Here is a 12,500-nt window from a genome sequence, read left to right as displayed (position 1 = left end):
AGGGAGCAGACGCGTGTAAAAGAGATTTATTGAGCGTTTGTGAGAGCGCAGGACTCGGCGAGCTCCCGCTGAATCCAGGCACTATGATGGATGTTGTAGTTTTGTCACATTGATTGAAAACAAAACTCTTTAGAATAAGAGTTTTGTTTTTCATGCTGCTGACCAAGTGACGGCGATGGTTTAGACGTGGTTTTGATTTACGGATGTTTGAAGTCTTTTGCTGGAGCTACAAAAAGCCTGACATGCCGATGGTCTAAATAAATAATTTCTATTCCAGTATGAAGGGGAAATAATGTACACATGCCTCAGACTGTCGCCGTTTTTTCAGGATCTTGGGCTGTATTTTTTTGATGCCACATCCAATTATTTTAAAAGTCTCCATCTAGCCATATGTGAAAGCAGGAATCCATTTGGTGTTTGAGTTTCCTTCTGTCTGTCTGTCTGTAGGGTACGTACAGAGTCTGATTCGGCGAGTGGTGAATAATGTCAATATCGTGGTGAATAATCTGATCCTCAAGTATGTGGAAGATGACATTGTGCTGTCGGTCAACATCACTTCTGCGGAGTGCTACACGGTGGACGACCTGTGGGACCGAGCATTCATGGACATCATCGGTGAGTCTGAGTTCAAGCATGTGAATGAGTGTAGAGTTAGTGGGTGAGTTTGGGGGGTTGGTTAGTGGTGGGTGAGTTTGGGGGTGTTGGTTAGTGGTGGGTGAGTTTGGGTGTTTTGGTAAGTTTAGGGTTAGTTTGGGTTGGTGGTTAGTGGTGGGTGAGTTTGGGGGTGTTGGTTAGTGGTGGGTGTGTTTGGGGGGTGTTGGTTAGTGGTGGGTGAGTTTGGGGGGTGGTTAGTGGTGGGTGAGTTTGGGGGTTGGTTAGTGGTGGGTGAGTTTGGGGGGTGTTGGTTAGTGGTGGGTGAGTTTGGGGGGTTGGTTAGTGGTGGGTGAGTTTGGGGGGTTGGTTAGTGGTGGGTGAGTTTGGGGGGTGTTGGTTAGTGGTGGGTGAGTTTGGGGGGTTGGTTAGTGGTGGGTGAGTTTGGGGGGTTGGTTAGTGGTGGGTGAGTTTGGGGGGTGTTGGTTAGTGGTGGGTGAGTTTGGGGGGTTGGTTAGTGGTGGGTGAGTTTGGGTGGTTGTTTAGAGGTGGGTGAGTTTGGGGGGGTTGGTTAGTGGTGGGTGAGTTTGGGGGGTTGGTTAGTGGTGGGTGAGTTTGGGGGTGTTGGTTAGTGGTGGGTGAGTTTGGGGGGTGTTGGTTAGTGGTGGGTGTGTTTGGGGGGTGGTTAGTGGTGGGTGAGTTTGGGGGTTGGTTAGTGGTGGGTGAGTTTGGGGGTGTTGGTTAGTGGTGGGTGAGTTTGGGGGGTTGGTTAGTGGTGGGTGAGTTTGGGGGTTGGTTAGTGGTGGGTGAGTTTGGGGGGTGTTGGTTAGTGGTGGGTGAGTTTGGGGGTTGGTTAGTGCTGGGTGAGTTTGGGGGTTGGTTAGTGCTGGGTGAGTTTGGGGGTTGGTTAGTGGTGGGTGAGTTTGGGGGGTTGGTTAGTGGTGGGTGAGTTTGGGGGGGTTGGTTAGAGTTCGGTGAGGTTGGGGGGTTGGTTAGTGGTGGTTATTATTTGGGGGGTGTTTAGTGGTGGGTGAGTTTGGGTGTGTTGGTTCGTGGTGGGTGAGTTTGGGGGTTGGTTAGTGGTGGGTGAGTTTGGGGGTTGGTTAGTGGTGGGTGAGTTTGGGGGGTGTTGGTTAGTGGTGGGTGAGTTTGGGGGGTTGGTTAGTGGTGGGTGAGTTTGGGGGTGTTGGTTAGTGGTGGGTGAGTTTGGGGGGGTTGGTTAGTGGTGGGTGAGTTTTGGGGGTTGGTTAGTGGTGGGTGAGTTTTGGGGGTTGGTTAGTGGTGAGTTAGTTTGGGGGGTTGGTTAGTGGTGGGTGAGTTTGGGGGTGTTGGTTAGTGGTGGGTGAGTTTGGGGGGTTGGTTAGTGGTGGGTGAGTTTTGGGGGTTGGTTAGTGGTGGGTGAGTTTGGGGGGTTGGTTAGAGGTGGGTGAGTTTTGGGGGTTGGTTAGTGGTGGGTGAGTTTGGGGGGTTGGTTAGTGGTGGGTGAGTTTTGGGGGTTGGTTAGTGGTGGGTGAGTTTAGGGGGTTGGTTAGTGGTGAGTGAGTTTGGGGGGTTGGTTAGTGGTGGGTGAGTTTGGGGGGTTGGTTAGTGGTGGGTGAGTTTGGGGGGTTGGTTAGTGGTGGGTGAGTTTGGGGGGTGTTGGTTAGTGGTGGGTGAGTTTGGGGGGTGTTGGTTAGTGGTGGGTGAGTTTGGAGGGTTGGTTAGTGGTGGGTGAGTTTTGGGGGTTGGTTAGTGGTGGGTGAGTTTAGGGGGTTGGTTAGAGGTGAGTGAGTTTGGGGGGTTGGTTAGTGGGGGGTGAGTTTTGTGGGTTGGTTAGTGGTGGGTGAGTTTGGGGGGTTGGTTAGTGGTGGGTGAGTTTGGGGGGGTGTTGGTTAGTGGTGGGTGAGTTTGGGGGGTTGGTTAGTGGTGGGTGAGTTAGGGGGGTGTTGGTTAGTGGTGGGTGAGTTTGGGGGTGTTGGTTAGTGGTGGGTGAGTTTGGGGGGTGTTGGTTAGTGGTGGGTGAGTTTGGGGGGTGTTGGTTAGTGGTGGGTGAGTTTGGGGGGTGTTGGTTAGTGGTGGGTGAGTTTGTGGGGTTGGTTAGTGGTGGGTGAGTTTTGGGGGTTGGTTAGTGGTGGGTGAGTTTGGGGGGTTGGTTAGTGGTGGGTGAGTTTGGGGGGTTGGTTAGTGGTGAGTGAGTTTGGGGTGTTGGTTAGTGGTGAGTGAGTTTGGGGTGTTGGTTAGTGGTGGGTGAGTTTGGGGGGTTGGTTAGTGGTGGGTGAGTTTGGGGGTGGGTTAGTGGTGGGTGAGTTTGGGGGGTTGGTTAGTGGTGGGTGAGTTTTGGGGGTTGGTTAGTGGTGGGTGAGTTTGGGGGGTGTTGGTTAGTGGTGGGTGAGTTTGGGGGGTTGGTTAGAGGTGGGTGAGTTTGGGGGTTGGTTAGTGGTGGGTGAGTTTGGGGGTTGGTTAGTGGTGAGTGAGTTTGGGGTGTTGGTTAGTGGTGGGTGAGTTTGGGGGGTGTTGGTTAGTGGTGAGTGAGTTTGGGGGGTGTTGGTTAGTGGTGAGTGAGTTTGGGGGGTTGGTTAGTGGTGGGTGAGTTTGGGGGGTTGGTTAGTGGTGAGTGAGTTTGGGGGGTTGGTTAGTGGTGAGTGAGTTTGGGGTGTTGGTTAGTGGTGGGTGAGTTTGGGGGGTTGGTTAGTGGTGAGTGAGTTTGGGGGGTGTTGTTTAGTGGTGAGTGAGTTGGGGGGGTTGGTTAGTGGTGGGTGAGTTTGGGGGGTTGGTTAGAGCTGGGTGAGTTTGGGGGGTTGGTTAGTGGTGGGTGAGTTTGGGGGGTTGGTTAGTGGTGGGTGAGTTTGGGGGGTTGGTTAGTGGTGAGTGAGTTTGGGGGGTGTTGGTTAGTGGTGAGTGAGTTTGGGGGGTGTTGGTTAGTGGTGAGTGAGTTTGGGGGGTGTTGGTTAGTGGTGGGTGAGTTTGGGGGGTTGGTTAGTGGTGAGTGAGTTTGGGGGGTTGGTTAGTGGTGAGTGAGTTTGGGGTGTTGGTTAGTGGTGGGTGAGTTTGGGGGGTTGGTTAGTGGTGGGTGAGTTTGGGGGGTTGGTTAGTGGTGGGTGAGTTTGGGGGGTGGTTAGTGGTGGGTGAGTTTGGGGGTGTTGGTTAGTGGTGGGTGAGTTTGGGGGTGTTGGTTAGTGGTGGGTGAGTTTGGGGGGGTTGGTTAGTGGTGAGTGAGTTTGGGGGGTTGGTTAGTGGTGGGTGAGTTTGGGGGGTTGGTTAGTGGTGAGTGAGTTTGGGGGGTTGGTTAGTGGTGGGTGAGTTTGGGGGGGTTGGTTAGTGGTGGGTGAGTTTGGGGGGGTTGGTTAGTGGTGGGTGAGTTTGGGGGGGTGGTTAGTGGTGAGTGAGTTTGGGGGTGTTGGTTAGTGGTGGGTGAGTTTGGGGGTGTTGGTTAGTGGTGGGTGAGTTTGGGGGGGTTGGTTAGTGGTGAGTGAGTTTGGGGGGTTGGTTAGTGGTGGGTGAGTTTGGGGGTGTTGGTTAGTGCCATGTGTTTGGGAGCATTAGTGCAGGGGTTGTGATTGGTTTTAATGAGCTAGTGTTGGGCTGTTTGGGGTGTATTAGGGCTGGTTGGGTTTGGATGGAATGGGATCAGGCATGCTGGGGGTTTTAGGATTTAAGGTTAGTTTAGGTTTAGTTGAGTTTACAGTTCTGCTTTATAAACTTCCCTTAGAAATGTCACAAATTAAATTCATGTGCAGGAGTGGCACTAATGAATCATTATTTTAACAAACTGCAATGTAAACATTCTCAAAGCTCCTAAAACTCTGAAAAGTCAGAAGAGATCTGTTTCTGTTTCTCATAGACAGACTTACACACACATTGACCTTTGACCCTCATTCAGAAACTAAGTGCCTCTTAGAGTCGGCTGCTGCTGTGCTGCGTAACAGTGTAAAAAGCAGCTAATAAACATGATGAACTGCTGTTACCCAACATTCACTGTCCTTCCATCTCTCTGTAGCTCCTGAACTGGTCCTGAGGAAGGTTATCAATTTTTCCGACTGCACCGTGTGTTTGGATAAACGTAACGCGAGTGGGAAGATCGAGTTTTATCAGGACCCGCTGCTCTACAAATGTTCCTTCAGAACTCGTCTTCATTTCACCTACGACAACATCAACGCCAAAATCCCTGCCGTCATTAAAGTGAGAGAGCGTGTCTGTTGTGTGTCAGGATGGCGTTTGCGTTCACCTCGTGTGTCACTGTTGTTTCTGTGTGTGTGTGTGTGAGTTCAGGTTCACACGATGGTGGAGAGTTTGAAACTCTCTCTGACGGACCAGCAGCTGCCCATGTTCATCCGTCTGATGGAGTTGGGTGTTGCACTGTATTACGGCGAGATGGGCGTCCATCGAGACGTCGAGAGAGAAGAGAGCGGCTCGCTTCGAGAGAGCGTCCCCAGTGAGTTTCTCTGTCTCTCTTCACCTGTTCACATGAATGTGGGTTTGATTCATTGATTCTGTTGTTTTTGTGTTTATTACTGTGAAGTCTGTATTGTGTAAAGCGCTGTAGAAATAAAACTGACATGACTTGACTTTAGGTCTCAAAGCTAGGAAACAAAGACTGAGTGAGAGATTTAATTAAAACATGTCAGAAACTCTGAGAAGAGTCTGACGCTCGCAGTGAGATTCCAGAGATCTGACATCAGCTGATCTCGCTGTCTCCTGCAGGTCTGATGGACGGATCCGAAGCGTCTCTGACGGGTCAGTACTATCAGGGTGAGGATGAAGATCAAGGCTGGATGTCGTGGGCCTGGTCCTTCGTCCCGGCCATTGTGAGCGCAGAGGATGAGGAGGGTGAGAGCGAGTCGGGCTTTTACACGGAGTCGCAGGAGGCTGGTGCTGCCCGGCCCCTGCACAAGTCCCCCAGGGACCCTGTAGTGTCCGTCGGCTTCTACTGCACTAAAGCCTCCGTCACCTTTAAGGTGAGAGAAAAAAATACTGCCAAACTACTCCCATGATAAGGATAGAAAGGGTTTTTATATCTGGTCTGGTTTTGTCTGTAGCTCACGGAGAGCTGCTCTGAGAGCAGTTACTACAGTCCGCAGAAGCTGAAGTCCCGGGAGGTTCTGAGTGTGGAGCAGGAGGGAATCACGGTGGAGGTGAGAGAGACACACACACGAGCCCGTCGTCAGCTCCAGATCTCCTCCTGCGCTCACCGAGCTCTCCGTCTGTGTGTGTGTTTGTGCTTCAGGCTCTGATGATGGGCGAGCCGTTCTTTGACTGTCAGGTGGGAGTCGTGGGTTGTCGTGCCGTGTGTCTGAAGGGCATCATGGGGATTCGTGATTTTGAAGAGAACATGAACCGTAAAGAGGAGGTAATTGACACACACACACACACACACACACACACACACACACACAGCCTCACAGCTACATCCTCATCATGTGGTGATGTTGAGTGTGTGTTTGCTGCCGTAGGATGCCGTGTTCTTCCGCTGCGGCGACACGCTGAGCGTTAAGGGCATGACCTACCTGACCAACTCGCTCTTCGACTACCGCAGCCCCGAGAACAACGGAGTCCGTGCAGAATTCATACTGGATGGAAACCTTCACAGGGTATGAGCATCATCTTCATCATGTTTGTGTGTCTGTCTTTATGTTCAGTCAGACTTCATCTGACCAGCACAATAATCTAAATAAATCATTTGCAGTTTTGCGTTGCATTGAAGGTGATCATCATCAGTTCATTCACCCCTTTGGAAATCAATCCCATGATCCTGTACTGTCTGAACGCTCGATGAAACGCTCTTTTAACTTTCTTGGAGCTCCAGCAGCAGCGAACTCATTGACTCTGTGCGGCGCTTTGGATAAAAGCTTCTGCCAGATAAATAAATGTCAATGTAAATATATTCTATCAAAGCAGATCATGATGTTTCTGGTCTCTGGCCTGATGATGTAGATCATCTGCTGTTTCTAATCATAAACAGTTGCAGTAATGCTGTAAACACTGATAGTGTTTGTAGACCAGTGTGTTTTTGTGCCGCTGCTGATCGCTCTGTGGTTAGTGAAGGTTCAAAGTGAATCTGTGTTCACAGGAGACGTACACGGAGCATGTGGGGCTGCAGCGTTACGGCGCCTTCTACATGGATTATCTGTACACAATGGAGAACAGCAGCAGAGGTACCGTCTCTCTCTCTCTCTCTCTGTCAGCCTGAGGAGGCGTTCGGAGTGACACACTGATAACTGCTGTCCTCTCGCTCACCTTCACCTGTCATGCTGCTCTTCCTGTTCTAGTTTGGAGTAATTAGTTGTCAGTTTTAAGGGTAAAGATTCTGAACCAAGATATGGTTTATTCTGAATATTTAGAACCAGTTACATTTTGTCCAAGCTGTCTATCGTCCGACCATATCTATCTATCTATCTATCTATCTATCTATCTATCTATCTATCTATCTATCTATCTATCTATCTATCTATATCTATCATCTGGATATTTTTGTATAAATAATGGGATGTTGTTGTTGTTGAATAATAACAGTGTCTGCTGTTTCCAATTCGCAAGAGAAGAATGACAAGAAAAAGCAATGTAAAGTACATATAGCTGCGAGCAGCAATAATCAGGGTCAAAGCGCTTTAAGACCTTTAAGCACATTCGTAAAAAGGTATTTTGTTCTATTTAGCAATCCTGTAACCATCTCGATCATACACAGAAAAGACCATTTACAGCCAATAACGGCAATTTATCATAGGAAATATATGGTTTATAAAGCTTTTTTAAAGTTATCGAGGTTGAGCCAAAAATCTAGGACTTGTTCGCCAAAGTTGTTTTTTGAAATAATCGTTAATATTTTTAACGAACGATTCGATGGACAGCGGCGGTCCTAGAGGCATAGTTGCTCAGAATGAGGAGTTGTACCATGTGGCACGAATGTCATGGGTGTGAAAATTGCGTGATACACAATCCCTACGTGAAAAACGCGAAGGCGCCCCCGGTGGCCTCTAGGGCCGTGAGTCAGTTTCTCCGATCAGAGTTTTGTTCTGATCGGCCTCCGTTAACCTTGTCTGATAGATGCTTAGAATCCATTGGCCGATGGTGGACATGTATTTCGATATGCGTCAGTGTCCTCATAGACGGCCATGACACCTCGGATGAAGACACTGCATGCCAATTTTCAAGTCAATAGGACTGATGGTGTAGTAGTTATAGCCATTTTCATGTGTTTTTTGCCAGATGCCACGTCCTTTTTCACGTGACCACAGATTGATCTCTTACATCAGTGTGCTGAGTTTGGTGAAAATATACATTCCGTTCACGAGTTATAGCCATTTTATTAAAAGTGGCTCCGCCCACTTCGAACGTCGCCTTAGGGACCGTGAGTTGAAATGTCAACTTTTGTTTGATAAGTTTTGATATTCTGGAGAATCTCGCTGCTCTGGTTTGGTTCAGATCGAGCCAAAAACATAGTTCGCAAAAGTAGGTTTTTTTAAAAAATCCAAATTACCTGAAAATTTTGCTGGAACGATGAGCAAATCTAAGCGAATCAGAGCGAATCTGAGCGAATTTAAGTCAATTATTTCAACGGTATAAGACACTTGAGTCTACGCCCATTTCATACTTTTGACCGCTGTAGCGCCCCCCTCAAGCCAATTGGGGCGAGCCTTGGTGACGTTGTAGGCGGTGTGAGCACTACCAGCCCTCAAAGTCACGGTTTGGTCTGTCCGATCACGTTTAGGGAAGAATGCTGATCCTTGGAAATTTCAAGTATGCGAAAGTTTGGGAAACCCTTGCAGAATGTGTGAAAATGTGAATAATTTTAACAAAATAAGAGAGATCATACAAAATGTGTGTTATTTTTTATTTAGTTCTGTCCCGAGTAAGATATTTTACATAAAAGATGTTTACATATAATCCACAAGACAAAAAAGTAGCTGAATTTATTAAAATATCTCCGTTCATAAGTATGTGAACCATTGATTCTCAATACTGTGTGTGGTCACCTGATGATCCACGACTCTTTTTGTGTTTTGTGATGGTTGTTCATGAGTCTCTTGTTTGTCCTGAGCAGTTAAACTGAGCTCTGTTCTTCAGAAAAATCCTCCAGCTCCTGCAGATTCTTCAGTTTTCCAGCATCTTCTGCACATTTGAACCCTTTCCAGCAGTGATTGAATGATTTTGAGATTCATCTTTTCATACCGAGGACAACTGAGGGACTCAAACTCAACTATTAAAAAAGGTTCAAACATTCACTGATGCTCCAGAAGGAAATACAATGCATTAAGAGTCGGGGGGTGAAAACTTTTGGAATTTGATGATCAAGGTAAATTGTACTTAATTTGTCTTCTGGGAAACATGCAAGTATCGTCTGTTGCTTCCGATGGGCAGTAATAAATGAAAAAAAAATGGTATTCAAGCGGAATAAGAAACATTGTGACATCTTCATCCTGTTCAAAAGTTTTCACCCCCCGGCTCTCAATGCATTGTATTTCCTTCTGGAGCATCAGTGAATGATTGAACCTTTTTTAATAGTTGAGTTTGAGTCCCTCAGTTGTCCTCGGTGTGAAAAGATGAATCTCAAAATCATTCAATCACTGCTGGAAAGAGTTCAAATGTGCAGAAGATGCTGGAAAACTGAAGAATCTGCAGGAGCTGGAGGATTTTTCTGAAGAACAGAGCTCAGTTTAACTGCTCAGGACAAACAAGAGACTCATGAACAACCATCACAAAACATAAAAACAGTCGTGGATCATCAGGTGACCACACACAGTATTGAGAATCAAGGGTGTGTACATTTTTGAACGGGTCATTTTTATAAATTCAGCTATTTTTTGACTATATGTAAACATCTTTTATGCAAAATATCTTATTCAGGACAGTACTAAATAAAAAAATAACATGCATTTTGTATGATCCCTCTTATTTTGTTAAAATTATTCACATTTTCACAGATTCTGCAAGTGGTTCACAAACTTTCACATACCACTGTACAGATTATACAGTTTAGCTAAATATGAGGGAAACATCAAGTCCGGTCGGATCTTGTTATATTGTGCTGCAGACACACACATAGCAGTGCTTGAGCTCTAACAGGAGCGGCGATTGTTCATTGTTTGAGAGTGTTTCACGTGTGTGTGTGTGTGTGTGTGTGTGTGTGTGTGCGCACTACTTTCTGATAGAACACTGTCCGAATATCTTTGTATTTTGTGCAATCTGTTGGAAAGTGTCTCCTGTTCTGTCCAGATAGCGATCTCAACGTAAAGCAAACACAGATCTCGTCAGCTTTGGCCTTCAGGCTGCTTTCTGAGGTGCGGATGAGTGTCGCTCCTCCAGCGAAGCTGAAATGACGCCTTCCGTTTGGAATGTCGTATGAGTCAGAGCGCGTCTGCCCTCGGAGACTCGAACCCGCGACCCTCGTCCACATCAGAGCGCCAGCGCTACATAAACGAAACTCAAACCTGCGGCGCGCTCTCTCTCATAATAACTGCAGCGCTGAGGCGCGGATCTCCTCTAATGCTTTAAATCCGGCTAATTTCCCCCTCTGTGTCCTTCAGCAGCGCTGCGAGCTTCCAGATGTTTGATATTAGACTTAATCCAGCCCAGCCTAAATGGGAAGAGGAAGTGACATCGCTCGCTGCACTTTTAATCTCCACAAATCAGGAGGGAATTTGAGCAGCTCGTGAACTCTTTTTCCCTCTCCTCCGTCCCTCCAGCCGCAGTAACGGGACTCCCACGTTCCCTTCAGTGATCTGCTTTTATTGCACACGCAGCTGTGTGTGTGTGTGTGTGTGTGTGTGTGTGTGTGTGTGTAATCGTGATGTGCTTTGGAACATTTGGAATAGTGATCTTTGATAGCTGTGTGTGTGAGCGGCTGTAAATCTGTCGTCCTGTTAAAGGTGCGTTCACAACGACAACGATTTGCAGCAACAAAGTGACCTGGAGTCATTCGATTTCACTGAGTGTTTGTGTGTTGGATTGGTGTGTGTGTGTGTGTGTGTCGAGGGTCCTGATGTTCCTCTTCCTTTATGTCCATTAATCGCCCAAACGGCCCATAATCCAGCCCTGAGATTCAGCAGTCGAACAGGCGATCTCATCTGTCAGTGTGTCTCTAGCTGTGTTTCCATCCACATGTTTTATCCGAAAAGAAGGAAACACATTTATCCAATAAAAACAAAAAACTCATGTGACTTTGGCTCAGCAGAGGCTGTGATTGGATAACTGGACTAACCAGTGGACCAATCGCATCGCAGCATCTCAAATGTTGGTTTGGTGGTTTTGAAAGTCAGTCTGTCATCAGAATGATTTGGTTTAATTCCCTCCAGAAGCGTCTCACAAACACCAGTATCCGGTGGTGATCACATGACAGTGTTTATTGTGTTTCGTCTGACAGTCAGAGACCAACTCAGAGAGCCGATTACAGAAACGTACATTTTTATTACTAGTGATGATTTTGTTCTCTTGAACACATGAGATGGAAACTGCTTTAATCGTACATGTTTTATACAATATTTTATGCACACACTGTGATAATTTCGTAACATTGCTAGAGGTTGTTTTGTTCTCCAGTTTGCGTGGGGCTGCAGGATTTTCCTGCGCTGCGTAAAGACGAGCCGCCGCTGGTGCAGGAGACGTCGGTGAAGAGGATTGTGGTCGGTCCGTTAGACGTGCAGCTCCACAGCAGTGCCGTCCACCGGATCCTGAAGATGGCCGCTTGCACGCTGGACCACGAGTACCAGCCCTACTGCAAACCCCAGCCGGGTAAAACATGAATCACTTCCAGTGAGATCCAGTGCTTCAGTCGTTCTGATCTGAGTAATGACACTATTGTGTGTCCGTGTGCGTGTCAGATGTTGTGGAGGAGTGTGTGTCTGTGGTGCCGGAGCAGGTTTCAGCGCTGGAGGAGTTTATTCCCACCCGTCAGACCAGCGTGATGCTGATGAGAGCGACGGTCACTGTCCCTGCCGCAGAATACAACCTCCTGCACCTCATCCTTCCTGCTCTACTGGGACACAAGGTGAACGACACTCACACACACACACACACACACACACACCTGCCTCACCTGTGTGTGCACGAGTACTACCGCGCGTGTGTGTGTTTCTGTTAGGTCTCGACTGCGCAGACGTCTGTCCCTCAGTTCCAGCTCTTGCGTCCTCTGCCTGCGCTGCAGCTGCAGTTCGAGCGCGTCACGTTTGAGCATTCTGTGCCCATGTATGAAGAGGAAGTGACACGTACAGCCAGCAGCCTGAACCAGCCGTCAGACACACTCCTACACCACTGCTACACACACTGCTACCTGAAGGTACACACACACACATCACGTTCTGCTCTGAACGCTCAGATTAAAAACATTCAGCAGGATTCAAGACTCTGTTTCTCTTTCAGGTCTTTGAGCTTCAGGCGGGTCTGACTGTAATCGACTCAGAGGGGGCGTTACAGCCACTCATTCCCATCATTCCTTCTTTCAGTACTGCTCTCTATGGGAAGCAGCTCTGTTTGCCTGCATACTGGTGAGACACACACACACACACACACTCCGGTGGGTAAAGCGCTTAGATGAGTGTGTCAGTGGAGGGTAATAAATATCCTGTCATTAGCTGAGAGTCTGAGTGTGTGAATGAGAGCCATTAACGCTGTGTGTGAGTGTGTGTGTGTTGGCCGGAGGTGAGGCGGCTCACACGGTACCGATCACCCTTCATTTAAAGAACTCCCCGGAGCCCGGCGGGTCGAGCGGCCCGTTTCTGCAGCTGCTTTAGTGTGTGAGAGACGCGGTAATGAGACGCAGCAGCGCTGCTGCTAAACCTGTTTCAGCACATGAGGAGCGCAGAGCTCTACCGCCGGCAGCGATCAAGGCCACATCACACGCTGCTGCGCTCACTTTCTAACAGTTGAAGGGGTTCGCAGGACGTCACATGAGACGCACCAGAACAGTGTTCAAGCTGGAGCTGCGTTCAGCTCGTTCT

The 12,500-nt window shown here is 48.2% G+C and overlaps 1 protein-coding gene across 11 annotated transcripts in view; it reads left to right on the top strand.

The window, feature by feature from the left end:
• Positions 1–12,500, top strand: part of LOC137002215 (intermembrane lipid transfer protein VPS13B-like) — a 110,401-nt gene that overhangs the window by 15,361 nt on the left and 82,540 nt on the right. For all 11 annotated transcript variants that reach the window (XM_067361811.1, XM_067361819.1, XM_067361745.1 and 8 more), the window contains exons 5-16: positions 448–615; positions 4,568–4,749; positions 4,840–5,002; positions 5,272–5,525; positions 5,607–5,702; positions 5,795–5,917; positions 6,021–6,158; positions 6,638–6,722; positions 11,104–11,295; positions 11,385–11,551; positions 11,645–11,839; positions 11,923–12,047. In XM_067361811.1, coding sequence (XP_067217912.1) covers positions 448–615; positions 4,568–4,749; positions 4,840–5,002; positions 5,272–5,525; positions 5,607–5,702; positions 5,795–5,917; positions 6,021–6,158; positions 6,638–6,722; positions 11,104–11,295; positions 11,385–11,551; positions 11,645–11,839; positions 11,923–12,047 — 1,888 coding nt within the window. The remainder of the gene's footprint in view (positions 1–447; positions 616–4,567; positions 4,750–4,839; positions 5,003–5,271; positions 5,526–5,606; positions 5,703–5,794; positions 5,918–6,020; positions 6,159–6,637; positions 6,723–11,103; positions 11,296–11,384; positions 11,552–11,644; positions 11,840–11,922; positions 12,048–12,500) is intronic.

Source organism: Chanodichthys erythropterus, chromosome 2, assembly GCF_024489055.1.
Source record: "Chanodichthys erythropterus isolate Z2021 chromosome 2, ASM2448905v1, whole genome shotgun sequence".
NCBI lineage: Eukaryota > Metazoa > Chordata > Actinopteri > Cypriniformes > Xenocyprididae > Chanodichthys > Chanodichthys erythropterus.
The sequence above is the reverse complement of the archived record's forward strand: the minus strand, read 5'-3'. Positions and strand labels throughout refer to the sequence as shown.